Source organism: Phaenicophaeus curvirostris, chromosome 15, assembly GCF_032191515.1.
Source record: "Phaenicophaeus curvirostris isolate KB17595 chromosome 15, BPBGC_Pcur_1.0, whole genome shotgun sequence".
NCBI classification, from domain to species: domain Eukaryota; kingdom Metazoa; phylum Chordata; class Aves; order Cuculiformes; family Cuculidae; genus Phaenicophaeus; species Phaenicophaeus curvirostris.
The window spans coordinates 19997479-20024854 of NC_091406.1; the positions used below are offsets into that span (position 1 = coordinate 19997479).

Sequence of the window (27376 nt, forward strand, 5' to 3'; positions counted from 1 at the left end):
CCTTCCCTGGAGGTGTTTAAGGCATGGGTGGATGAGGTGCTGAGGGACATGGTTTAGTGATTGATGGGAATGGTTGGATTCAATGATCCGGTGGGTCTCTTCCAACCTGGTGATTCTATGATTCATAGAATTCATAGAATCCATGATTCATCAGCCCTAAACCCCACTGTGCCTGCTAAACCATATCCCCAAGTGCCATGGCCACATGGTTTGAACTATTCCAGGGGTGGAGACTCCACCACGGCCCTGGGCTGCCTGTGCCAGGGCTTCACCACTCTTTTGGTAATTTTCCATAGTATCCAATCTAAACCTCCCCCAGCACAACTTGAGGACATAAGGAAGCCCACCCTGGGTGAATAAGTACTCTTGGCACACAGCAGGTGGGAATCTGCCCCATCCCCGTGGGCCACAGGTATCTGGGATTGGCCGGGATACTGGGTGTGACGGTCCCAGACCCTCCTGTGCTGCCTCCAGCAGGGTGCTCGGCACCCAGTGGGCCCTGGGATGCAGAAAACCCAGAGCACCTGGAACCAAAGGTGCCACTGGGCTGAGCGTGCGCTTAGGGTTCAGTGACTGCTCTCGCTTCCCTCATTCTTGCTAGGAAAGTGAGCAGGGTTAGCACTTAGGCCACATCCCTCCCCAGCCTGCAGCCGCCAGAGCTCCCTGCTGCAGGGGAGCAAAGCAGAAGTGCCTTGGGCAGATGCTGCTTGGCAATGTTGCTTCCCATGGCCAGCCCCATCCTGCCAAGGAAGTCACGCAGCAGGAGCATGGGCTGTGCCCAGGAGCCTGCTTCTGGGTGCCCGCCAGCCCCAGCACGTGGATTTAAACACTGGCAGGACAAGGCTGCGGAAGCACCAACGGCAGCTGGAAGACACCTGCAGGTGCTTGAGCTCCTACCCGGCAGGAGGATCGGGCGTGGGAGAGAGGTGAGCGCTTGCAGAGCCGGTGGCACCTCAGCCCTGGCTTTGGTGGCGGCTGGAGGAAGCAGCTGTGGGGCAAGGAAACATTTTGGTGTGAGCTGGTGAGTCATCCGACAAATCCTGCCCTGCCTGGTGCTGCTCCGCACTCGTGCCAGAGGAGAGCTGCTCCAGGGAGGGAGCCCAGCGACCCGGAGAGCTGGGGAGGGCTCTGCCCGTGGTGAGTTTTGAGGTGCGGCCAGAAAAAGCTGTGGCTGCTGAGCACTGGTGCCAGCAGCAGAAACAAGAGGTTGGGCTGGAGACCCCCAAGGGCTCCTCGCCACTGCCCTGGCCGGGTGCTGGGACACAGCTCAGTCCGCACAGTCACAGGAAACTTTGTTCTTCGTTTGCCGCTTCTTTGCGATCTGTCGGTGAAGCCTTTTCTGCTGGCAGAGAGCACAGCAACACTTGCTGCGGGTGGGGACGTACAGACCCTCAGCAGTTTATTTCCTACTGTCCCCTTGGAGGCCAGCAATGAGCCCATTGAGGGAGAAAAGGAAAATGCGAAGCTTTCTGTTGCAATTTCCTGCCCCGCTTTGCAGAGTGATCCGTGCAGAGAAACCAGCTGGGCTGTGGCTCTCCTGTCCAGCAGTCAGACTAGTATGTCTGGCTTCACTCGACATTTTTTGTTTCTCCTGATCCATGGGATTCCCTGGTCACTCAGGAACGGGGGTCTCTGCAGCCAGGCAGGAAAGTGAGGAGCCCGGCTCAGGAGGAGCCCCCACGCTTTTGGGGTGGGGCAGGAGCAGGGTCCTACGAGGGGTGAGCAGCAGTGGTGCAGCTCCTGGGGATGCCAGGGAGGGCAGGAATAGGATGAGGGGAAATGGTTTTGAGCTGCAAGAGGGGAGATTGAGATGAGATCTTAGGGAGAAATGTTTTGCTGTTAGGGTGGGGAGGCCCTGGCCCAGGTTGCCCAGAGCAGTGGTGGCTGCCCCATCCCTGGAGGGGTTCAAGGCCAGGTTGGATGGGGCTTGGAGCCCCTGATCCAGTGGGAGGTGTCCCTGCCCGTGGCAGGAGTTCTAACTGGATGGGCTTGGAGATGCCTTCCAACGCAAACCGTTCCATGATTCGATGGTTTGGGCTCTGCCATGAGTCACAGGTACTGCCAGGATGTGCTGGTGGGTGAGGGCAGTTGGGCAGGAGGGACGAGGGCAGTGCTGTGTCCCGGAGGGGCGGCTCTCATGTTGCCTGGATCCCAGTGGTCCCCTGAGCTGCCACGGGAGTGCTGCCTTTCACCACTGCTCTCCTTTGTAGGTGGTTCATCATGACCGTGGCTGTTCTCCTCCTCCTGGGGCTGGGGCTGCTGGAGGCAGAAGGACGGTGTTTCCTCAATCGCACCCAGGAGCACTGTGTGTGCTACAGCCTCTCCCAGGAAAGCGTGAGCAGCATCATCCAGTGCCTCCCAGCCTCTGTTGTGGAGTTCTGGGGGGGAGAGCTGGAGAGATACATCGACCTCCCCATCAGTGATCCAGACCCCTCCATCATTGAGACGCTGAACTCCCTTCTCGTCAGGAAAATAATTTTTGGTGATCTCCTGGTGCCTGAGATTCTCCTCGCCCGGGTCCTGAGGTTCTTCTCCTACACCAAGGTGGAGGAGCTGGTGTTTGAGAACTGTGTTTTCGAGGGGAGAGGCAACTGGGATGAAATGATTGGCCAGCACTTGCCCGTGTTGTCCCTGAGCTTCCACAACGTAACCTCGGCACTGCTGACGAGCCGCCAGCAAGACTTGTCCCACCTGAGCAGCTGGCTGGGAACGCTGCAGGACCTGGCCATCACCGGCTCCCACCTCACCAGCCTGCCCTGTGCCATTGGGAGGATGTTCAGGGCTCTGCGGTCCCTAGACATAGCACAAAACAGCCTTGGGCATGAGAGCTTGGTGCCTGCCTTCTGCGAGGGGGCTTTCCCTCAGCTCAGGCTGTTGAGTCTGCGTCACAACAACCTGACGTCCTACCACAAGGTGTGCGAAAGCCTGAGGCTGCTGTCCCAGCTCCAGGACCTGGATCTCAGTCAGAACAAGCTCCTGGCAGACCCATCCTCCTCTTGCCAGTGGCCAGCGTCCCTGCAGATTTTTAACTTGTCCAACACCGGCTTGGTAGAAGTCCTCACACCTCTGCCTCCCAGTCTGGAAGTGCTGGACATGAGCTGCAACCATCTCCACACTGTAGACATCTCCCTCAGCTCCCTAAAGAAGCTCTTCCTGAGCCAGAACATGCTGCGGGCTGCCCCCTCCATCCAGAATTACCCCCTGTTGGACACCCTCCACCTGGAGAACAACTCGATTACGGAGCTGCCATGGGATGAGGTGAAGCTCCTGGAGCGCTTGCGGGATGTGGCTGTGGCCGGCAACCCCTTCAACTGCTCGTGCTCGGGGGCCGGGGTGCTGCAGGCGCTGGCGGGTGGGGGGCACCTGGGGCAGGGCTGGCCCCAAGCCTACACGTGTGTCTCCCCACCGCGCTACCAGGGCTGGATGGTGCAGGAGGTGCCGGTCTCGGCGCTGCACTGTAACCGCGCTGCTGTCATCGCCCCGCTCTGCGTTGCCCTCGTCTTGCTCGGAGTGGCCGGGCTCCTCTGCTTGGTCAGATCCAGGCCCGGGCTCGTCCGGCGCTGCCGCAGAGCGTGAAGGGGATGTGTGACCGTTCCCACCAGTGCTTCCCGCAGGGGCTCTGTGGACCCCCAAGTGCTGGTGAGGACCTTTTGGGGTGTCCCCTGGCCAGGCTGCCCTACGGAGAGTGGCTCCCACAGTGGCTGTGGCTTTGCCCATCCAAGTTTTGGGGAAACCCCTGAGCAAAGCCCCTCACCATGCTTTGTCCCAGGGATTATCCTTATGGCTAGCTGCGATCCCCATGCCCGGTGCCACCTGTTGTCCCTGTGGCATCACCCAAACCCAACAAGAGGAGGTCAGCTCCATCCCGTTTACACTGGCACTCGGATGTCCCAATCCTCGCTGGGATCTGGTGGCCCAGATGCCCTCCTCGTATCCCCGTGCTCCCAGCACAACCATCCCTGCAGTCAGCGTGTGTTCTCCACCACGTCTCACCCGGGGCCGCGGCTGGGCCGTGGCCACGAGGACTTTACTTTGTTTCTGCTGCCATTCAGCACCAGAGAAAAACCACAGCAGACAGGAATATGAACAAATTAAGCTCCCCTGTACCCCACACGCTAACGAGCAGGAGGGAACAAACGTCAACCAGGGGCCCAGCTCTCAGGATGCTGGTGGACGATCCCCTCAAGTGAGACCTTGAAGAGGTGTGACCAGGAACTTTTTGACTGATAAGAAGGAAAAAGGTTTGCTCTGGGTTATTCAGGAAACGTCTCATAGGAAAGAGAAAATTGATTCTGGGATGATGAGAGAGATGGAGCATGAAAAACTTGCTGGTGGATGTTGATGGGAAGGGTCAAAGGGAGGATGGGGAGGAACAAGTGTGAGGAAAGGGGATGGAGAAGAGGGGGCTGGTTGTAAGCGGGCAGCAAGCCCTGCGCTTTGTTCCCATGATTCCCTCTGCCTTCCTGTTCTAGATTTCTTCTTGAAATCTATTCCTGGGCATTTTCTGTGTTGCTGACTCTATTCTGTTTGTGCCTGTGTGGATGGGAGCTGTGAGCCAAGGCAGGCTGGACTGGCCAGTGGGATGGAAACCAGAGCACGGTGGAGCTGGTGAGCAGCTAACCAGGGTCCAGGCTGGGGATCCGTGATGGGCTGGGGGTCTGTTGGAGGGGTCAAGGGTGCCGTCTGGAATTGTGCCACCAGCCCACGTCAGCCTGGGCAGCTGGAGGGTGGGATGGGGCCGTGCTGCCCGTGTCCCTGTGTTGGCAGAGGTGTGAGCACCAGGTGTCCATGTTTGCATCTCGGGGATCAGCGCTGCACCTCGCTACAGGCAGGACCTGGGAGCAGAGCCATAGAATCGTAGAATGGTTTGAGTTGGAAGGGACCTTAAAGATCATCTAATTCCAACCCAATCAGGTTGCTCCAAGCCCCATCCAACCTGGCCCTGAAGACCTCCGGAGATGGGGCAGCCACCACTGTTGTGGGCAGCTGCTGTCTAATGGATGAGGATGGAGAAATCTCTGTGTCCCAAACCTCTGGAATTTGCTTTCCCTTAGCAGCAACCATGTGAGGCGTGAACTCGAGCTCCCCCTTTGCTCTGCTCCTGTTGGAGCCCTGGGTGCTGCTAGTTCTGTTTGCAATGACAGTTTGTGGCCAGCCTGGCCTCTCCCTCCTGCCTGGAGATGTTTGGGCAGGCAGGGGCTGGGGAGTGAAGGGCCAGCTCTGTAACCTCGTTCCACAGGGGAATGGTGGCAGGCAGAGGGACATGGGCTCATCTCCTCGTTATGCCTGGTCTCGTCCAAATGCATGGGGCAGGGTGTGACCTGGGACCTCTCTCCTGTCTCCTGGTCGGCATTTCCACATGGATCCTCAGCTTCAGCATTCCCTTTGTGCTTTCTTGGGATGACTGATCAACAATAAATGTGATTCTGTGGTTTGTGGTTGCTTCTGGTGCATAAAAAAAGCCTTCGCAATAGCCGAAGGTCCCTCCTTTCCTGGCCGTGGCTTGCAGAGATGCCCCTCGTGGAGCCAGGAGCCCAGCAATGGTGAGAGTGGGTCTCAGCACCCCCTGCCTCCTGTGGTGCTACGGACACATAGAACCATCAAATCATGGAATGGTTTGGGTTGGAAGTGACCTCGAAGCCAGTTCCAACCCCCTGCCATGGGCAGGGACACTTCCCACTGGATCAGGGGCTCCAAGCCCCATCCAACCTGGCCTTGAACCCCTCCAGGGATGGGGCAGCCACCACTGCTCTGGGAAACCTGGGCCAGGCCCCCATACCCCTGCCCCATGAAGAATTTCTTCCTAATGTCTAGTCTAAATCTTCCCCCTTACGATTTAAAGCCACTCTACCTCATCCGATCACTTCATGCCTTTGTAAAAAACCCCTCCCCAGCTTTCCTGGAGCCCCTTGAAGCAGCTTCAGTCCTGGAAGCTGCTCTAAGGTCTCCCAGCAGCCTTCTCTTCTCCACGCTGAACAACCCCAACTCTCTTGGCCTGTCCTCGTCCGGGAGGTGCTCCAGCCCTGAGATCATCCTTGTAGCCTCCTCTGGACCTGTTCCATGTTATTCTTATGCTGAAGATTCCAGAACTGGACGCAGGACTCCAGGTGAATTCTGACAAGAGCTGAGTACAGGGGAATCATCTCCCTTGACCTGTTGGTCTGTGACTCCTTGGTCAGTGGGCTGCAGCCTCCAGAACACGTTGTGCCCTGCCTGCTCTTCAGTCCCTGCCCTCACGATTCTGCCCGACACCCATTAATGATGCAAGGGAACACGATCGCTGCGTGTAACCCCATCCCCTGCTCTGCCCTCTGCTCACAGGCTGTTGCTACCGAGCAAGCCATGGATGCTGGGGAGGTGGGTGCCGTCGTGGGGACATCACAGGGGGGTTGGAGGGATCTGAGAGGGACTATTCATAAAGGCTTGTGGTGATAGGATGAGGGGGAATGGATATAAGCTGGATAGGGGTACTTTAGAATAGACATTAGGAAGAATTTCTTCACCATGAGAGTGGTGAGATGCTGGAACAGGTCTCCAAGGGAAGTTGTGGCTGCCCCATCCCTGGAGGTGTTCAAGGCCAGGTTGATGGGCCTTGGGCAGCCTGATCCAGTGGGAGGTGTCCCTGCCCATGGCAGGAGGGTTGGAACTAGACGATCTTTGAGGTCCCTTCCAACCCAAACTATTCTATGATTCTGTGATCTGTCCCCTGTCCTCGGGGTGGCTGGCCCAGGGGCTCCTCCAGCTCGGGCAGATGCTGTGGGGCAGGACCCGTCTCATTTGTCACCTGTGTCCCCGCAGGCCGAGAGGGACGTGTGTGTGCGGGCAGCCGTGGGGCTCCAGCCGGCAGCAGGTAGAGCTAGGACTGGTCCCACACCAGGGATCTGGGCTTGGGCGGCAGCCGCGGTGGCACTGGGAGCACTGGCTGTGCTGGTGTGGGTGGTGGCAATGGGGAGGGGGCGTCCCCCCACCCCAGGAGCTCTGAGCAGCATCTGGAGGGCTCAGGGCGATGTGATGCTCTGGGACCTGGCCCCAGGCTGGGGCAGAGGGGAGCGGTCCCCCCACCACACTCTGTGACCGGTGCTTCCAGGGCTGGGGGAAAGCTGGGTGGCCAGCAGTGAAGACCCCCTGCAGGTTCTCTTCGCTGGCAAGGAGATGCAGGTGAGAGCAGCAGGAGGTGGGCAGCGAGGGGATGAGGGTCCCCAGGCAGGAGCACGGGCCCCATCCCAGCCACCTTCCACACTCCGGACCCCGGCGGATGCTGAGGGGCTTCTGGGGGCTATCAGAGAGCAGAGGAAGGGGCCAGGTCTCCCCCAAGCCTGGCCTGCGCCAGGCCCTCCAAACCACCCCCCATCTCCATCCCTGTGTGCCCAGTCCCTCCTTTAGCCCACACTGATTGTACTGGGATGGGGGAAAGCTGAGCGCTGTCACCCTCCCTCCCTTGTGACAGGACAGGTGCTTGACGGTTGATGCTGTCTTCCACTTGGATGCCGGGCAGGTACTGTGGGCTCCAAGCCCTCCTTCTGCACCCCTCTTGCCCAGGGACACGTGGGCCCGAGCTGTGGGCACCTCGCTGGAGGCGCTGGGCACCACCACCAGCTCCTCGGGTGTCACAGACGGTGTGTGGCACCCAGGGCTGGGTGCTGTCGGTGGCTCTGCTGGTGTTCCTCACCCCTTCTCCGCTTGGGTTCGTCCCAACACCTCTTGGGTGCTGGGACGCGGCTGCCAGGCTGTGCCGGGCTGTTTGTGCCCTCACTGCCCGTGCCGTGCTCTCTCTGGGGAGCCGCTCACCGCTGTGCCACGGTGCCGGTGCCGGGCTGTGCCGGGCCACGCGTGCTGCGCCTCCACACCGTGCCATTCACCGTGCCGGGCTGTGCGATCCGTGCCGATGCTCTCTGTGCCGATGCTCATCTGTGCCACGCTGGCCGTGCCACGCGCCGCTGCTCTGCTGGCCACGTCTCTCCCACCAGGAGAAGGTCCTGGAGTTGGCAAGACCCCAGCTGGCCCTGCTCCCCCTTGGCTACAGTGTGACCCTGCTGCTGTGGGACCCGCGTGGCGCTGGGACCCTGCTGCCATTCCAGAGCATCGTCTGGCAGGTGAGGGCACGGGGAGAGGTGACGGGGAGAGGTGACAGTGCCCCTGCTCAGCTCCCGGGTCGTCCAACTGACCCCATCCTGCTGGCATGGGTGTGGGATGCAGGCAATAACCAGCGGTTCCCAGCTTGACCTGCTTTCCCCCAGGTAATCGACAGAGTATTCCAAGAACTGGAGGCCTCTGGGGGAGCCGCACGGAGCCTGCAAACCATCAGCGTGGTCCAGGTAGGGCAGCAGCAGAGCTGGAGGAGATGCCCCAGGGAGGGGTTCCCATTCCCACTGCTACTGCCAGACCTGCCATGCTGCCCCCGTACTGGCATCCCACCACATCCCCAGGGTGACCAGAGGCTGGAGACTTTCAGATCCCAGGTTTTCTCACGTCTTTGCAGGACTTAACAGGCATGGGAAGCCTGGGCTGCCTATGGGGTGTCTCCCAGACTCCAGCAGCACGGTGGGAATGGGGGAGAACACCTTCGTGCCTGCTGCGTGGCTGGGTTTTCCTGTCAGCAACCACTCCCTGTGGCCTGGAGGTCCCTCCAGTGTGTGTTTTGTTGGCACAGCAGCTGGACCTGCCAAGCTCGGCACAGGGCTCTGGCATCCCAGGGCTCTGTCTTTCCCTGCCCCTGGGGCTGGAAAAGAGGCTGAGATACCTGCTTTCTTAGACCTTAGCTACGCGTGGCCCCAACAAGTGTGGGATGCCAGCAGTCCCCTCTTTCTGCTCCGCCGTCTAATCAGCCCTATTCCAGGTCTGCACCCCCGAAAAAGCCTGGGACCTGCTCCGTCCGGACGGCCGAGCCCTGCAAGTGATGGATGTGGCACCCCTGGGCCTGTGGGTACCCGATGTCCAGTGGCAGGAGCCCGGTGCTCAGCCAGGGATATGGCTCTGGAGAGGCAGGTGGATGTGACCCTCCTGGCTCGCTCCCGTCTCTGCCCCCAGGATGGTGGAGGAGGTGACGGAAATCGCGGTGCCAGACGCCCAGGCTGCCATCAGTGCCTACACCCGGGCGCTGGGTACCATCCCGGCGCTGCAGCCGCCCGCAGGCGGGGGCTCGGCCGCACAGGGGTGAGGGATTTGGCCAATATCCCGCAGGGTTGGGAGGGATCGAGGTGTCGGGGCTGGCTGCAGGCCTCACGCTCTGGCTTCTCCGCAGCGCCAGCAGCCTCTTCACTCTCACCCTGGAGCGGGAGCTGGAGGGCGGCAGGCGCCGGCGCTCGGCGCTCAGGATCCTGGCATCACCCGGAGCTGCTGGGCCCTGCCTGCAGCCGTACGTACCGGGGCTGAGCAGTCCCCTCCCGGTGCCACGTGGTACCTGCTGCGGGGCTGGGTGGGATTTGGTACCTGGAGGAGAGGCAGGAGGGTCTCGGACACCCCAATGGGAGCCAAGGGCTTCCTCCCACCCCTCCGAGATGTGGAATTGCTCCCAGCGAGGTTGACCCATCTTCAGGCTCTCATGGGCTGGAGCTCAGCCCCATCCCTCTCCTGGGACACCTCTCACCCCACTCGCAGGGCACCGGCCACCGGCCATCATCGGCCTGACCCCAGCCGCCTGCCCTGGATCGTGGAGCGGCTGCTGGAGGGGAACAGCCTGACCTTCCTGCTGCTCTGTGTGACGCTGCCAGGTAGCCCCTGGGACTGGGATGTTGTTTGCGATGCCCCTTCCCCACGCCTGGCACTCGGTCCCTGTCCTGGGAGATCCCCAGCCATGGGAAGCCGGACACTGGATGTCCCCATGCTGGTGGAGCCCTGTGGGCCCTGCTGTCGCAGACACCTCTGGAGAAGAGATCCCTGCGGCCTTGGGGCTGGCCGAGCGAGTGAAGGGGGTGGCCAAGACGATCTCGGCCACGCTCTGGGACCCAGCGCAAGAGATCGCAGTGCACCGAAGGGAGATCCGAAGGCTGCGGATGGAGCTGCTGGCTGGAGCTGTCCCTGAGCAGAAGATGGTCATGGTCCGGCTGCGGAGAGCCCTGCGGGAGCTGCAGGTGTGAAATCGCCCCAGGACACCTGGTGGGACCAGCCTGGCACCAATTCCCCCAGTCGGACAAGGCCCGAGCTCGGTCCTGGTGTCGATCCCTTGCCTGGCACTGAGGGCAGAGCCGCCGGGCTGGGGGTGAGATGGCAGGGTGTGATGTGTCTCCGGAGCTGCACCTGGAGCAGCCCAGCAAGGCCCCCCAGCTCCTTCTTCCAGGTGCTGAAGAGCCAAAGGTGGGAGAAGCAGGAGGCAGCGGCCGAGCAGCAGGGGACAATTCCGATATGCCAGCCCAGTGCCAAGGTGGGTACAGGCGAGGCCATGGCCTCCTCATCCAGGGACATCCCAGCTGCAGAAGCCCTGAATCCTGCATCCCTGTAACATCTCCTCTTGCTCCCACAGGCCCGGGTCTCCGCGGGGAATACAGAGCCTGAGACCCAAGCGCCCCTGGCCGATGCCAGTCCGGGGCCAGCAGGTGCAGAGCACGGGGCGGCCGATCCATGGCGGGGGAGCATCGCTTTACGGGATGGGAAACGCTTCAGCCAGAGACTGGAAGACGTCTTGGCCCTTCCTTTAAACATGTCAAACTCATCCTCCTTCCCTTTCCCCACCCAGGAACGGGTGCTGGTGACAGCAGCTGGGGAGGGCACAGCTGCGGGCAGGGCTGTCCAGAGGATCTGCTAGCTGGGAGGGATGCGGTGAGTGGGATCTCGCTGGGTCGCGGCATCACTCCAGGGCAGCGCCCAGGGCCGGCCGTGCTCCGTGTCCCTGGGCTGCCCGAGCCGGCCCTGCTCTCTGCCAGGCAGGGAGCCAGCTGTGCCCATCCCTGGAGGTCCAGGACGCCCTGGCCAAGGCGCAAAGACAGCGCCTGCAGGCTCGGCACTGCCTGCTCCTCCAGCGAGAGCTCAGAGATGGAGCAGCGTCAGGCCAGCAGGCGGCCAGGGAGGCTGGCAGGGGAAGGGAGCCGGTCACTGTGGGCTCCAGGCTCTCCTTCCCTGGCTCTGTGCCCCCAGAGCTGCCCCGTCCTCCTCCCTGTCCCCTGCAGTGGGAACAGGAGGTGGCCGGGCTGGGCCTGGAGGCAGCACGGAGGGAGCGGGAAGCAGCTGAGTGGGAGCTGGAGGCCTTGCTGAGGTCTTGCGGGCAGGAGAGGCAGATGGGCAGGGAGGGTGCGCGTACGATTCCGGGCTGCAAGAGCCCGGCCAGGCATCTCCAAGTGACCCCACAGTCCTTCAGGGCCAGCAGCACCTGGCGGAGCAGCAGAGGGAAGCGCGGGATGGCCGGCACCAGGGGCTGCTGCAGGTGCTCCGGGATGCCGGGGAGCTCACCACGCACAACCAGCGGCTGCGGGATGCCAAGCGGCTGGGCTCAGCCGACGCCGCCACCCAGACGCCCTGAGCCCACACCTCAGGGTGGCGGCAGAAAGGACGGGCGCCCAGAGACTCCAGCCACCTCAAGTCCCTCTCCCTGGATGGAGCCACCAGCCCTGATGACAAGGGACAATGGTGATGATGTGTAAGGCCTCCATCCTGCCTGCTCTGGCTGCTGAGAGACGCTCCCCACAGAACGTTGACCCAGGGTGTGTGTGTGCCGGCAGGAGCGGGGCGCTCCACCCCTCTGGCCAGCAGGGAAAACCCCACTCTGCTGCTGGGCATGTGCTTACAGGAGCTCGGGATCTGGCACAGAGGGAGAGCCAGAAAGCCCTGGGCTGCTGTTGATGCATGGAATAAAGTGGCTCCCTTGCTTTCATGTCCTCAGGCTTGGACACGACTCCCAAACCTCTGCCAGGCAACACAAACGCCTTCCCGCAGGGAGGACAGACACACGCGCGCTATGGAACCGCAGTTTTAATAACCCTGGCGTGAGCCGGCAGCAGCTTCTGCCTGCCAGGGACTCACCAGCTGCAGCACTGGGACAAATCCAGGTGCTCAGTGGCTTTTGGGGAGCAGGGAGAACAAATCCCACATCCCTCCATTCCTCATCTGCTCTGCACGGAACCGTGACACCGTGCCAAAGAAGGGGAAACCAGGCCTAAGGACAGCAGCCCTTTAGGAAAGGGCTGGGGCGAGGCCTGGGCTGGAAAGCCAGAGGGAGAGGTAGGAGAAACTCCCCCGGCTGCGGCACGAGGCTCTCTGGGCAGCAGCATCACTACGGACCCAGCAGAAACCCTCTACCCAGCTCCCCGGGGGCTTGGGGCAGGCACAGTGCTGAGCGTCCCCTGAAGCAGAGGACCAGGAGCAGCTGGGGACACCAGACAGATGTGGCCCCGCTGTCACAGGGAACCCCCACCCACACCTGAAACTGCGCTGGAGCCCGGTGGGCCTGGCAGTGACCAGGAACAGGGCTGCCGGCACACGGAGCTGAGCTGGCTGCTGCGGGAGCGCGGACAGGCACGGGCAACGGGCATGTTCTTTGGTGTGCACAAAGCAGCTTGAGAATGTGAAACAGCACGAGGATCGACCCTCGAGGTTGGGGCCACCCCATGGAGCAGGGCCCAGCGCCCCGCTACGAACAAGGAGAGGGCAGCCCCTCGCCGGTTTTGCACCCACAAGTCACAATTCCCTGCTGCGGAGCTTCGATTGCCAGCACGAGCACTGAACAACCCCTGAGGAACGACGGACGGCCTCCCCAGCACACGCAGGGAGCAGCTACGTCGCCCCATAGTACAAGTAAACAGCGAGGCTGATGCACAAGACAGCGAGGAAGAAGAGGGGGGTGAGCTGGAGGCTGAAGAGGGCGACAGAGAGGAAAGCGTTGACCAGGATTGACCAGGAGATGATGAAGAGCCTGGTGATGTTAGTGCTGTGCTTCATCACCACTGACATGATCAAACCGTTCACGGCCTGGCTGACCACAACCACCAGCACCCAGAAGGAAAAGCCCTCCAGGAACCCGGCCTCCTTGCTGCTCCAGAAGGAGCCGATCAGGTTGAGCAGGACTCCAAAGACGTAAAGGAAGAGGTTCTGAAGGCTGAGAGGCAGAGGCTGGGTTTTCAGGATGGCTTCTGTGTAGACAGCGGACAATCCCGAGATCAGGCAGTACACTGAGATGAGGAACAAGCCTGGCAGTGTGATGTGCAGCCGCATTCCAGAGGGGCTGCCGGGCTCCCGCAGGCCACCCCAGCTGTAGCTCACCCCGGCAGCCACTAGCAGCAAGAGAGCCAGCCACTGGCGGGAGCGGAGTCTCTGGCGCAGGAAGAGGCTGTAGAGGAGCGCGGTGCTGACTATCTTTAAGTTACTCAGGACCTGGAAGGTGCTGGGATCCATGAAAAGCTGCATGTGGACCACCAGGTTGTTGTTGGCAGCATAGAGCAGGGCCGAGAGAGCAAAGGGGACAACGTGGCGCCAGGACACGGCAGCTCTTGGCAGCTCTGGGTTGCAGGTCAGCAGGGACAGTAGGGAGAGCAGCAGCTTTGTCAGCTCGACAAGGACCACGACGGACGCGGAGCTGAAGGGGATCGTCCCGTCCACCTTGCAGAGGGTGAGGAGAGGAGCGTGGGAGCCATAGATGGCTACGGACAAGACCAGCATCAGTGCCCACAGCCCCCTCCGGAGCAGCTGGGTGGCAGCATCACCAAACGGCACCATTGTCAGGTGGTAGCCGGCCAGGGCGAGCTGCTCTCAGCGGAGACAGGCTAGACTCACGTCCTGGAACATTCAAGAAGAATGAATTTAATTCGTTAGCGTGATTTAATGAGCCTGACTAATGCAGGACATTACCTGCTACATTTCTGATGCAGGGGAATAGAACGATTTTGTCTTTCATTAGGAAGAAAATTACGGAGCTTCCCGGGAAGCCACATGAAGCATGTTCCTAGGGCAAAGCGTGCTGGCGGTGAGCGTGCCGATGTGGCGCAGGCAGCCTTCCAGTCCGCAGGGGCACAGGGAGGGAGGCGAGGGGGGAAAGGCAGCTGGCAAGCCATCGGCTGTTGGCGTGTCCAAACCGTGGTGGGTTAGTGGAGTGACTGTCACTGTCAGGATGCTCTAAGCACCCCACAACCAGACCTGCTGATGTCTCGCAGTGGTGTGAAGCCCTTGCCAGCAGAGAACAGTGTGCGCCGTGCTTCTGGAAGCCCTGGGAATCTTCTGTGCCTGCTCACTAAGAAGCACTGTTCCCACAGCCAGCGCTGCCAAAGGGCTCCTCACTAGTCCCGACCTTTTTTCAGTGCACTGACATAGTCCTGCACCGTCTTCTCCACGTTGGGAACGTCGTAGTTCTGGGCGGCATAGATGCCCACGCAAGTCCCAGCCACAAACCCCAGGACAGCCGAGAAGCGGAGCTTAGCTACCAGGTAACCGGCCAGGAAGCCCTTGAGGAAGGGTGAGGCCAGCAGAGAGCCATCCTGAGGGGGAGAGCACAGTGTGAGCCGGAGAGGGGGCGGGGACAGGGAAGGTGACAGAGAAGGGATGGGGGAAGGGGAGACAGGGGAGAAAGTAAGGTACGGGTGAAAGGGGAGATGGGGGGAAAATAAGGGTATGGGGGAACAAGGAAACAGGGGGACTGGGAAAACGAGGGGGAAAACAGGGGGCCGGGGAAAAAAAAGGGGGAAAACAGGGGGACGGGGGGAACGTGGGGTAAACGGTGCGATGAGAGTAAATAAGATAACAGGGAAAAGGGGAGACGGGCTGGATGGCAACACGCGGACGAGGGGAAATAGGGGGACATGGGGAAATAAGGGGACGGGGAAAAGTAGAGACAGGAGGTGAACTGGGAAAGGGGAGGCGGGGGACCCGTTGGAGCCGCTCGCCGGACCGTGGCGGTACCTGCCCCACGCCCACGTTCACCTCGCGCTCTACGCGGCGCTGCAGGCTCTCCAGCTGGTCCTTCAGGAACGCCAGGTCCTTCAGCTTGGGCGGCGGCTCCTGCGGGAGAGACGCGGGCTGATGGCGCGGGGCCCGTGGCGCCCGCGGCCCCGGCCCGACCCCCTCGCCCCGCTCACCTTCCCGTCCGCCATCTTGGCGCGCCGACCACGTGACCCCCGCCCGCCTTCCGCGCCCGCCGCTGATTGGCCCGCGAAGGCCACGTGACACTCGCGTGCCCGCCCGCTTCTCCCGCCCCCGCCGTTGATTGGTTTGTGGGAATCACGTGATGCACCCCGCGCGCTCTTCGCTTCCGCCGCCCGGCGTCGATTGGCTCGTGCGCCCTCGCCCACCCTGGTTGGCGCGCAGAGACCACGTGACCCGACCTCCCCCCTCCTCGCCGCGGGGCCGCCCGGCGCCATCTTGGGCCATCCAGTCCTTCCAGTCCCTCCAGTCCCTCCCCTGCATGGGCAGGGACACCTCCCACTGGATCAGGGGCTCCAAGCCCCATCCAACCTGGCCTGGAACCCCTCCAGGGATGGGGCAGCCACCACTGCTCTGGGCAGCCTGGGCCAGACCCCCCCGCCCTCACAGCAAAACATTTCTCCCTAAGATCTCATCTCAATCTCCCCTCTTTCAGCTAAAAATCGTTCCCCCTCATCCTGTCCCTGCGTTCCCTGATCCAGAGCACATCCTTGGCTTTCCTGGAGCTGCTTTCAGTACTGGAAGCTGCTCTAAGGTGTCCATGCAGCCTTCTCCAGGCTAAACAACTCCAACCCTTTCAGCCTGGCCTTGAATGGGAGGTTTTTCAGCCCTCAGATCGTCTCTATGGCTTCCTCACTCTACCTGCTCTGCGTCCTTCCTGTGCTGAGGGTTCCAGCACTGAATGCAGGGCTCGAGGTGAGGTCTCAAGAAAACTTCTCGTCAGGACTGCTCCCAATCCATTAATATCCTTACTGAAACTCTGCCTTGGGCGCTAGTTAACAGCCTGGCCGGATGGACACATCCTGACGCTCTGTTCTGCTCTGGAGAATGAGCAGGATGGACTGTGAAAGGAATACCTCTGCTGGAATACCTCTGCCTTTGGTGAAGGACAAGCCACAGTGTGGTTTGAGAGCTGCGTTCCCCTGCCAGCCCTACCAGGATGGCTCTGGCAGACACTGCTCCCCTGCCGTCCTCTCTTGGCTGCCAGTGCTGTGCCTTGGGTTTTCAGTCTCAGAAGTTGGCTGAGGCGACAGATTTACAGAGCTGTGGCTGAAGAAAGAATGGGGTCAGGTAACCGGCACACCACAAGAATTTCACAGAATCAAGGGATCATTAAGGTTGGAAAAGCCCTCTAAGCTCATCCAGCCCAGCTGTCAGCCCAGCCCCACCATGCTGAGTAAACCAAGTCCCCAAGTGCCACGGCCACATGGTTTTTGAACCCCTCCAGGGATGGAGAGTCCACTATTGCCCTGGGCAGCCTCTGCCAGGGCTTCACCACTCTGTCATTTTTCCTAATCATAGAGTAGTTTGGGTTGGAAGGGACCTTAAAGATCATCTAGTTCCAACCACTCTGCCATGGCCAGGGACATTGCACTAGGTCAGGTTACCCAAGGCCCCATCCAACCTGGCCTTGAACACCTCCAGGGGTGGGGTAGTCACAACTTCCCTTGGCAACCTGTTCAGTGTCTCACCACTCTCATGATGAAGAAATTCTTCCTAATATCTAGTCTAAATCTGCCTCCTCTCCAGTTTATGCCTGTTCCCTCTTTTCCTATCACTACAAGCCTTTATGAATTGTCCCTCTCTAGCTTTCCTGTAGGCTCCTTTCAGGTACTGTAAGGTCACTATAAGATTTCCTTGGAGCCTTCTCTTCTCCAGGCTGAACAAGCCCAACACTCTCAGCCTGTCCTCATATGGAAGGTGTTCTAGCCCTCAGATCACTTTTGTAGCCTCCTCTGGACCCGTTCCAACAGCTCCATCTCCTTCTTATGTGAAGGATTCCAGAACTGGACACAATACTCCAGGTGAGGTCTCACAAGAGAGGAATAGAGGGACAGAATCCCCTCCCTCAACCTGGTGGCCACGCTGCCTTTGATGCAGCCCAGGATGCGGTTGGCCTTCTGGGCTGCGAGTGCACATTGGTGGCTCATGTCGAGCTTCTCATTGACCAGCACCCCAGGTCCTTCTCTGCAGGGCAGCTCTCAATCATGTCATCCCCCATCATGTACTGAAATAGGGTATTGCCCCGACCCAGGTGCAGGACCTTGCACTTAGCCCTGTTGAACCTCATAAGTTTCTCACAGGCCTGCTTCTCCAGCCTGTCCAGTTCCCTCTGGATGACATCCTATCCTTCCGGTATGTAATATCCAGCCAAAACCTCCCCTACCACAACCTGAGGCCATTTTCTGTCATCCTATCGCCTGTCACTTGGGCGAAGAGATGAACACCCACCTCGCCACAACCTCCTTTCCAGGAACTGCAGTGGATGATGAGGTCTCCCCTCAGCCTCCTCTTCTCCAACCTAAACAACCCCAGATTCCTCAGCCACTCCCAGAACCCCTGAGCTCCAGACCCTTCCACAGCTCCATTCCCGTCTCCAGATGTGCTCCAGCCCCTCAATGTCTTTCTTGTTCTGAGGGGCCCAAAACTGAACCCAGGACTCGAGGTGTGGCCTCACCAATGCCAAGTGCAGGGGGATGATCCCTCCCGGGCTCCTGCTGGCCACACCATGGCTGACCCAAGCCAGGAGGCTACTGGCCTTCTTGGCCACCTGGGCCACTGCTGCCTCATGTTCAGCCACTGTCAACCAACACCCCCAAGTCCTTCTCTGCCAGGCACTCTTCCCCAGGCCTGGAGCGCTGCATGGGGTTGTTGCGACCCAAGTGCAGGACCCAGCATTTGGCCTTGTTTAACCTCATGTGACTGGCTCATGTTCAAATCAACACTTCCACCCAACTTGGTGTCGTCTGCACACTGACTGAGGGAGCACTTGATCCCCTCATCCAGATCAATAAAGGTATTAAGGAAAACCTGGATTAAGGAACTCCTGGATTTCTACTACATGAAAAACATAAAAAATAATCAATGTGATTGCAAGGGCCTTTCTCTGAGCACAACCACAGAACCTGGGAAGTGCTGCTTTGTGCACACTGCTGTTGAAAGTCTGGATGTTGCTGAGAAGCAGCACTCATGGCAGTGTAGCCCTGCAGAGCAGCCTTTGATGCTCGCTCTTGGCTCTGGGCTGTGGTGGCATTGCTGCTCCCCAGGGCTCAGGAATGGCTCTGCTGCTCCCTGGTGCCTCTCCTCCGCCCCCAGGGCTGTTTGGGCTGTGGAGCAGTCTGCAGGTTGAGCAAAACTGTTCAGCAAGACCACCCTGCTGCTGGTGGGGCTGGAGGGCTGTGACTGGCTTGGTCTTTAGCTCTGTGAGGCCTGGATGCCGAGGACTCGGTGATGCCACTGGAAAGCTCAGCTCCTCATCCCACTCATTGTCACCACGGGAGAAGTAGTGGCGAGAGGAAAAAGCAGGACAAGGGCAGTGCCAGCCAGCTCTCCCTGCTGCAGAGCCCATCCGTGAGCCACTCCAGTGGCTTTGGGCTTGCTCCAGGGAGGAGCAATGCCTGGCGCTCACAGCACTGTGTCCAGCACCTCTCCCTGATGTTTGGGCCTGGAGCCATGGTCCTGTGCCCCATGGCTTATGCTTGAGAGGTGAGGTTGCATGTGCCTTTGAAATCTTTTGCTGTGCTGCTAGGTTTCACCTGGAATTGTGCCTGTCTTTCTACCATCCATGGGGATCAGCCTTCTTCAGGAAGGTGCAGTGAGGAGTCCCCATGTGGGAAGGGAGTAGAGTGTCAGCGAGGAGATGTTTTTTGTGCCCCACAAGGATTCCCAGTGGTTCTGAAGGCGCAAACCCTAGGGACCTGCAGAGATGCTGGCTTTGCTGCTCATGCAGCTGCTTCTGGCCGTTCCCGTGTTCCCAAGCCCAGCCCTGGTGCCATGAATCTCAGCTGATGCCCACGGCGTTTGCTCTGTGCCTTTGGGACTGCTGCTCCGAAACAGGATGTGGACAATCAGGACCTGTGTCCACCTGCCTGTGTCCCAGGCCCAGACCCCTTGGGGGCAGCTCCTGCACTGGGGGCACGTGGCTCCCAGCACAGCTCCCCACTCCCCAGCTCTGGCCAGCACGGCACCAGGCACTCGGCACATCCCGAAGGCCTTGGCAAAGATCCCTGGCACCTCTGCAAAGCAGCAGGCCAGGAGGAGCTGGCTCTTTGCAGCATCCTTTGCCCTCCCTGCAGCCCTTTCATCTGTTGGTTTTCTCCTTCGCACAGATGCAGTACCCGGAGATTAGGCTGCAGATTAAGGTTTTACCGAATCCTGAAATGGGTTCCAATTCCCAATCCCAGCATGCCAAACACGCGGCCAGATCGCCTCTGTGAGCTCACTGAGTTGGAGCCGGGCAGAGGCATCTCCCACTTGTGTGAAAGATGGAGCCCTGGTGTTCAGCTGGGCGGCTCTGCTGAGAGGCAGCTGCCAGGTTAAGACCAGTTTTATCCTGGGAAGGAAAGCTTGAGAAGGAACTGGAGTTCTTTCATGAGTGGCTTCAGATGAGAGGAATAAGCTGTAGCTGATCCCTCTTAGGGTCACACTGAGGGCAGAAGGTCTTGGCACCATGTGCACTCTCAGGCCAGGAGGTTGGTATCAGCCCAGGAGGGGCAGAAAACGCCGTCCTACAGGGCTCCAGGGGCTTGCAGGCATCTATGAGGGAAAGGACATCCAAGCACTCACTGGCCTTGGGCTGCCTATTGCCCAGGAGCCTGAGCAGGTCCCAAGACCCTTTTGAATCCCAGAGGCTTCAAAGGGTGCTGGAGGAGCTGGGTGAGAAGCGCTTTGTACCTCAGTTTACCAGCTGCGCGTGGCAGCTCTGCTGTGTCTCCTCGGGCGGCTGGGAAGCACTTGGCTTCGCAGGCTTCACACGGGCTGCACCGCTGGTGCCCGGTGCTGGCCAGCTGCAGACTGAGGCTTTTCCAGGCTGCCTTCTCCCCAACAGAAACTGCAGTCATCCAAGCTTTCATCCAAAATAGGATGCCCAGGTTTTCTTCCTTCTCCTCCAGGGGGGTGGCTCTGCTGAGCGCTCTGAGCCCCGTGGAGCAGAGGAGGCTGACGCAGTGCTGTTGTGCTGGAGCCCTTTGGGCTGCCTGGGGATGCAGCACAGCCAGACTGCCCCTAGAGCAGCTCCAGGTGGCTGCCACCGTGCCTGGTGTCCACCAGCACGGCCACCTCACTTGCTGGGAGCCTGTGACACAGCCCCCAGCACCAAAGACACTGTTCCAGGGATCCGAATAAGCGGTGACATAAAAGTCTGGCTGTTTCACTTGGGATTGTTCCCCAGACCTCTCTGCTTCCCAGGCTGGGACACACATCTTCCTGCCCTTCTTTCACCTTAGCCACCGCCTGGGACTCACAAAGAACCCAGCCCCCAGCCATGACCTGGGAAAGGGGCAGGGTGCTGGGTTCAGCCTGGAGAAGGCTCCAGGGAGACCACAGAGCAGCTTCCAGTCCTGGAAGGGGCTCTAGGAAAGCTGGGGAGGGGCTCTGGATCAGGGAGTGCAGGGGTAGGACAAGGGGAACAGTTTTTAGCTGAAAAAGGGGAGATGGAGATGAGATCTTAGGGAGAAATGTTTTCCTGTGAGGGTGGGGAGGCCCTGGCCCAGGTTGCCCAGAGCAGGGGTGGCTGCCCCATCCCTGGAGGTGTCCAAGGCCAGGTTGGATGGGGCTTGGAGCCCCTGATCCAGTGGGAGGTGCCCCTGCCCGTGGCAGGAGGTTGAATCTGGACGGGCTTTAAGGTCCTTGCCAACCCAAACCATTCCACGATTCTATGTGCAGGCAGGGAGAACCTGGCTTGCTGAACAGTCAAGGTACCTCAGCCCTGGGCACAGAGGTGTGAGCAGCCCAGTGTGGAACATCTTGCACCAAAAACCCTATGAAAGTTGTCCCAGGACAACATTCTGCCCCTTTCCCAGTGCTCCAGGGAGTCTGTCGTGTCCTTTGGGGCCAGACAAATGCTTCCACAGAGTGCTTGGGAGGAATGTGGGCACAAAGGGCATCAGCAGGCACTGCAGACAGTGCTCAGCATGAAATTACTGGATGGAGGAAAAGCAGGGAGGTTCCTTGCACTGTGGGAGCACCAAATGTCAGAGTCCCCAAGGCCTGACCTCCTCTTTTCCCACCTCCACATCCCAAATGGGTGGAAAGTGAAGATGTTCATGTGTGGGTCTGTCAGGCTGAGTACTCTGCAAGTCCTGCACGTGCTTCTTGTGCCTGCAGAAGCCCTCGGATTAGCCAGGCCAGGCCGGCTGGATGTGTTGGACCCAGCACACGCATACACGCTCACGGCTGGAATTCCCAAAGCCTCATCCAACACCACAGGATGTCCAAGGGCAAACTGCTCATTGTGCCCAGGACTCAGGATAATGCAAGTTGTCCCAGAGGAAAATGCTTTTACGTGACCCAAATCAAAGCAGATTAGAAAAACCAGCCACCCATGGATTAATACGTGGGATAACAAAGAAAATGGGAAGCGTGTCACACGGCTGGAGTCTGAGCCCGCTGTTCCCATCAAACACAATGTGCGACAGGGTTTGGTGGACAGTCCTGCAGGAGGCTGGGGATTGTGCTTGCTGCAAGAGGCTTGGGGAAGGAGGACCAGAGTGCAGAGGTGGAGATGCAGGACCAGGCAGCGCTGGCACTGCCAGAGCTTCAGCAGCAGTTGCTCCGCAGAGGCTGTGGCAGGTCGGACGCGCTGGTCTGGAGGCTGAGCTCTGAGGAGCTGAGGGCCGTGGACGGGGCGGGCGGCTGGTTCCCCTCGTACATGATGTACTCCTCGTGGCGCTGCTGCTGGAGGGGCCAGAAGATCTCGCAGGACAAGAAGTGGCTCTCTGCTTCTCCTGAGTCTGGGACAGAAGAAAGACAAACCCCACCTTCGCTGGCCCGACCCGAGGCAGGATCTGGGCAGGGAGCAAAGTCTGAAAGATGCCTCAAACCATGCAGAATTTCCTGAGGAGCCCAAACACGTTTTCTTAGTTAGAAACATAGAATGAATCATGGAATGGTTTGGGTTGGAAGGGATCTCAAAGTCCATCCAGTTCCACCCCCTGCCATGGGCAGAGACACCTCCCACTGGATCAGGGGCTCCAAGCCCCATCCAACCTGGCTTTGAACCCCTCCAGGGATGGGGCAGCCACCACTGCTCTGGGCAACCTGGGCCAGGGCCTCCCCCCCTCACAGCAAAACATTTCTTCCTAAGATCTCATCTCAATCTCCCCTCTTCCAGCTCAAAACTGTTCCTCTCATCCTGTCTTTGCACTCCCTGAAGAAGAAACTCAAAACACAAAGTGCAGGAAGGGGAGTAAATTCCAGGCACTCTGTGCTGGATTCCCAGCAGTGCTTGTGATGGGACTGCCTTGCTGGATAGAAATGCTTCTCCCTGTCAGAAAAAGTGCTGAATTCCCTCTGCAAACCAATGAGGTTCATTGCAGCAAGGAGCACCAAGCTGTCTTCAAGCCCTGCTGCTCTGGTGGAGGTGAGGAGAAGGGAAAGGAGAGGAAGACGGGGAGCTGGGAAAGCCTCGCTCCTGTCCGGATTAATGCCACTGAGCCAGGACACCCATCTTGCTGCTGGAAAGGGCTTGGCAGCCCAGCCATTTCTCCCAGGAACACCAGCAGGGATGGGAGTTGCTCCTTCCCCTGGAAGCCCACTCTTCTACTTAATCCTTGAGGGAGCGTTCCTGCTGCCCCAGGAGAAGACTCTATGCTCAGGTGCCTCTGGGGACTCCAACGAGGAGCAGCCCTGCCAGCATCCACCCTGCTCCTCTGACACCCTCAGCTAGTGGTGCGGGGAGGCAGCCCCATCCTCCCGCTGCCGCAGAACCTTGCTGGCCATCAGAGGAGGGGGATCAGCCAAACGTCGCATGTATCCTGCCTGCTTCCCCTCATTTGTCCTGCTTCGAGGTCACTGAAGGAGCACAGCTGCTCTGCTGGGCTCATGCTTTCCCTGCTTGCTCACCTTGATACACAGTGAGCTGGTAGGTGCCCGCGCACTCCTTGGAGCCTTGCAGGATCTCCTCCAAGGTCCGGTAGAAAAGCTTGGCCTGCTCCAGGCGGTCCTCCCGGCTGAAGGCAGCACAGTCCTCCTGTGACATGGTGTAGAGGGGCTGCAGCGCGGCGGCGTACTCCACTGCGCAGAGCCAGCGCTGCAGGAAGGACACGGAGCATGGGGATGGAGGACTGGGGCTGGAGAACAAGCCTTATGAGGCGCGGCTGAGGGACCTGGGGCTGTTCAGTCTGGAGAAGAGGAGGCTCATCAGTCTTTGCAGCTCATAGAAAGGAGGTTGTGGTGAGGTGAGAACTGGTCTCTTCTCCCAAGGAACAAGGGATAGGAAAAGAGGGAATGCCCTCAAGTTGCACCAGGGGAGGTTTAGATTGGATATTAGGAAAAATTTTTTTATGGAAAGAGTGCAGAGGCTGCCCAGGACAGTGGTGGCGCGCCCATCCCTGGAGGGGTTCAAGAAGCATGTGGTCATGACACTTCAGTACATGGTTTATTTGGCACAGTGGGGTTGGGCTGGCAGTTGGACGGGATGAGCTTAAAGGACTTTTCCAACCTTAACAGTTCAGTGATTCTATGATTCTCTTCAACAGCAAAAGGGGATACTCATTTGTCCCATGGGAAGTGATGCTCTGGATCCCACATCTGCTTTTATCTGCTCTTTTCCAGACTCATCTCCAGACTAACCTCCAGGAGAGGTTAAGTGAGCCCAGTGTCCCTGCATGGGCTGCGCCTGGGAGGAGGCAGCTGGGAGGAGGCGGTGCAGGTGGCTGGCACCGACAGCACCTCTCCACCTCGTGGAAGCCTGCAGATAGCTGGAAGTATCTAACGGGAGAGGGGACACTCTCCTGCCCTTATGGACACTTCTGGGCTGGGATATGAGGCCAGGAAGACCTTTGGGCTATGCATGCCAACAGCTCTCCCGCCACCACACTCTCCTTACCTTGTTATCGTCATCCCTGATTGTGCAGAGACTGTGTTTGTAGAGGCTTTTTTTTGGTGCCAGCTCGGGCCAGGCTGGTTTCAGTGAGGTCTGTCATGTACTGGATATTGCTGTCTGCTTTCTCCAGGTCTTCCGCTTTCTCCAGTCCATCATAGACTTCACCGCTCAGAGGGACCAACACATGGAGCTTCTACGTCTCCCTGCATGCTGACATGTTGGGGTTGTTTCTGCTGAATTCTTCCATTGACTTTTTCACTCCTGGTGGAAGAGAGTATCGGGCAGAGGTGCCTGGTGTGAGAACGGCTCCTTTCCAGCTCACTCCCTGTTTCCCTGCTAGCCCTGTAAAATTGGGAGGGTTGTTATTAGGAGCTATTTCTATCCACAGGGATGATAATGCAGAGAAGCAGTTACGTATGTGGCAGGACTATTTTTAGGTACCCAAGGAAATAAGACCAGGCAAGCCCATGAGCGACGTTCTGCTTGGACCTGTCAGACATCTCAGACACTTCCACTTCTGAGGGCTTCTGCAGAGGGAAGGAAAGAGACCAGCAGTGACAAACACAGTCTCCTGGGCTCTTCCACAACAGTCAGCTCCCAAGGGCCATTGGAGAGTGGCCACCCTCTCCAAAGAGATCTGGAAAGTGAGGGACCCTGCTGCCGCCTTCCAGAACAACATTGGCCAATGAGGCCAAGAGCCTCGACAGCTTCCGCAGCCGCTGCAGGCGAGGAAGCCAATGCTGGGGCGATCTGGACACCTCTCTGGCTGCAACTTCTGCTGGGATTGCTGCTCTCACTGCAACTTGCGCATCTGCCTGGTGCTTCCAGCATGTGGGAGGAGACATCCCAGTGCCCCGTGGTGGGATTTCCAGGGCCAACGGTGGCCTCTGCCTGCTCTGTGTGTTCATTTAGGTGGAAATGGCTGTTGAAACCCCACAGACACCTGTCAGCTGTCCTCCCCAAATCCTGCGTGGTCCTGGGTAGAAGTACCCAGGGGGCTCTGCTCTTCCAAAGGCAGCCTGGCCCTGCTGCCGGCTCGCGGCACCACAGAGCTGAGGAGATCAGCTCTTCCGCGTGAGGGTGGGCTGCAAGTGCAGGGGCCGAGCAGAGACAGGCCACGTGCTCCTAGGAGTGCTCAGGGCTCAAGTGTTCCCTGGGAAGCCTGGCCAGGCAAGAACTGTTGGTGTCTTACATGAAGCCCCAGAGCGAGGATGAGGAGGTGGCACAAGCTGGCCAGGCCAAGCTGGAGGCTGAGCGGCTGCACGTCTCCATTGAGAAGAGCCACGTAGGCTAAGCCACAGACGACCAGCATGGGTCCGTGCCAACGCAGCGGGAAGTAGGTGCTCAGCGCCCTCCAGAAGCTGCCACGGTGCCTGGGTGGGAAAGAGAGACAGGAGACAGGCTGGTGGCCACCTTCGCACCATCTGCAGACCAGGAGGCACTGGCCAGGGGATGGTGCCACCTCCCTTCAGTGCTGCTGACCTCCTAGAGCAGAACGGAGCCTGAGGACCCTGTGGCACCCCAGGTGCCCCCAGCCAGGAGGGTTTGGGTCTTTTGCAGCACCCGTGGGTCTCAGAGGGGAGCAGATGCAGTGTTGCCCTGAGGAGATGATTGCCAACCCTCTGGTACTGGGTGGTGGGCAAAGGCTGGGGGCTGAGATCTGTTCTCCAGGGAAAGGGCACACCAGGGAGCTACCACAGAGAGGAGATGTAGAGGTCCATGGACACACAGGGGAGCTGGGCAGGCAGGAGTCGGGGAGAGGAGGAGGAGGCAGGAGGCTGACGGACACTGGTGCACAGAGCACGGCAGAGCATTGCCGCTGCTTCCCCGGCACTGGCTCACCTGGACTGGAGGCGGAAGATCTCCTCTGCCAGGTAGCAGGTGCCTTTGAGCAGCGCCCCAATCTGCACGACTGCCAATTGGGAGGTCAGGCTGCAAGTGGTGGGTACGAGGGGCTCTCCAGCGGGGCACAGCGCTGCGGCGCACAGAGCCAGGAGCAGGTACGCGGCCCGGGGGATGAGCAGGGCGGTGGGGTGGCTCAGCTGTCGTGCTTCACCAGCCATCTGCAGCAGAGACACCCAGATACTCCCCAAGCACCCAAGAGCACCCAACCCAGCTGGTCCTTCCTCGCTGCCCAAACGCAGCTGTTTGGGAGGTTTCCTCCTGCGCTGCCCGTCCTCCTCCTCAGAGATTCTGTCCATGCCCAAATGGATTTGGCAAGACAGAGCTTGGCTGGCCACCTCACTCCCAAATCAAAGCCTCCCTGTCCTGCAGCCATGGCATCATTGCTCCTCTTGCCACGCTCACCGGAGCAGTCATCACACGTGACCCCAATGCCACTGGCATTTCCCGTGCTGCCGTTAATGAGTTCAGGGCTCCGGGGCTCTTCTGGGAGGCTGCTGCCACCGTGACCCAGAGCCCCCACACTGGGCACCCTTGTGGTGCCCCAGGTGGAGCTGCAGCGGGCAGAGTGAAATGAAAGGAGCAATGGTCACAGCAGGCAGCTTGCAGAAAGCATCAGACAGAGCCCTCCCATGAGGTCTCCTGGCCCAAGGGAAACACGTTGCAGGGCAGTGCTAGGTGGGTGCAGCAGGTTTCGACACACAAGAGCTCAGACCTTGGGAAAGCCCCATGTCGGGTCATGGTGGGGCTGAGCAGACCTGGGAGGAAGCAGGAAACCCCAGTTCCCGGAGACTGACTTGGAGTGCAGCAGCTTTCCAGGGCCAAAATAGAAACAAACTCCTTCTAGCAAAAAGGGTGACTCACCGCATCCTGCAGCCCCTCGTCCCACACAGCTCCTGGAGACGCGGGGTGGTGAGGCTGTTCCCACAGGCACTGGTGGCACAGACGGGGGTTCCTGCAGCTGGGCTCTGGTGGTCTGAGACCAACAGGGGAGGGAGGGGATTCTGCCCCTCTGCCCCTCTCTGGTGAGACCCCACCTCAAGCCCTGCGTGCAAAGAATCCTCCCAGCCACCCCCAGCCTTTCCAGGCTCCCTGCTGCGCTGCCGATGTGCAGCTTGGAGCAGGTCTGTGATGCCTGCACCAAGAGCCAAGCCTAAACTCCAGGAATGAGACTTGAATGTCTCCATAGGAGGCTGCCCAGCACCTCTGCTCCTCTGCCCAGCCAACAAGAAGCAGGAGCACCAGAGTTGTGTTTCATAGAATCATAGAATAACCAGGTTGGAAGAGACCCACCGGATCATCGAGTCCAACCATTCCTATCAAACACTAAACCATGTCCCTCAGCACCTCGTCCACCCGTGCCTTAAACACCTCCAGGGAAGGTGACTCAACCCCCTCCTTGGGCAGCCTCAGCCAGTGCCCAATGACCCTTTCTGTGAAGAATTTTTTCCATTGCTTACAGATTGTGCCTTGCTTGAAGTTCCCCTTTTCCTTGCTGACTGTTATTCCCTTGAGAGGAGGGAACAAGGAGTCATGCATGACGCTGGATTTTAGGTGCGTAACCCCCACAGTTCCAACCAGGCTGGTGTTTGA

The 27376-nt window shown here is 59.4% G+C and overlaps 5 protein-coding genes across 6 annotated transcripts in view; 1 reads left to right on the plus strand and 4 right to left on the minus strand.

Annotated features, from left to right (window-relative positions):
- ZMAT2 (zinc finger matrin-type 2) overlaps window positions 1-27376 on the minus strand; it is a 205046-nt gene that overhangs the window by 70498 nt on the left and 107172 nt on the right. The window lies entirely within an intron of this gene.
- Window positions 685-5408, plus strand: CD14 (CD14 molecule). 2 transcript variants are annotated; one of them, XM_069869649.1, is made up of 2 exons: window positions 685-1021; window positions 2211-5408. In XM_069869649.1, exons 1-2 carry the CDS (start codon window positions 714-716, stop codon window positions 3574-3576), a joined length of 1674 nt encoding a protein of 557 aa, XP_069725750.1. In that variant the 5' UTR covers window positions 685-713; the 3' UTR covers window positions 3577-5408. The 2 variants fall into 2 exon arrangements, with proteins under 2 accessions (XP_069725750.1, XP_069725751.1); XM_069869650.1 differs by having other exon boundaries at window positions 818-926.
- Window positions 11887-13641, minus strand: SLC35A4 (solute carrier family 35 member A4). Its single transcript, XM_069869209.1, has one exon. It carries the CDS (start codon window positions 13639-13641, stop codon window positions 12703-12705), a length of 939 nt encoding a protein of 312 aa, XP_069725310.1. The 3' UTR covers window positions 11887-12702.
- LOC138727058 (SLC35A4 upstream open reading frame protein) lies at window positions 13700-15046 on the minus strand. The gene is made up of 3 exons (XM_069869210.1): window positions 14994-15046; window positions 14818-14916; window positions 13700-14396 (listed from the first exon to the last, which is right to left on the minus strand). The coding sequence occupies exons 1-3, from the start codon at window positions 15006-15008 to the stop codon at window positions 14199-14201; spliced, it is 312 nt and encodes a 103-aa protein (XP_069725311.1). The 5' UTR covers window positions 15009-15046; the 3' UTR covers window positions 13700-14198.
- Window positions 21347-25944, minus strand: STING1 (stimulator of interferon response cGAMP interactor 1). The gene is given in 7 exon segments (XM_069869417.1): window positions 21347-21788; window positions 22900-23086; window positions 23885-23929; window positions 23931-24142; window positions 24300-24408; window positions 25074-25254; window positions 25724-25944. Coding segments are annotated over 7 exon segments (1149 nt in total). The 3' UTR covers window positions 21347-21594.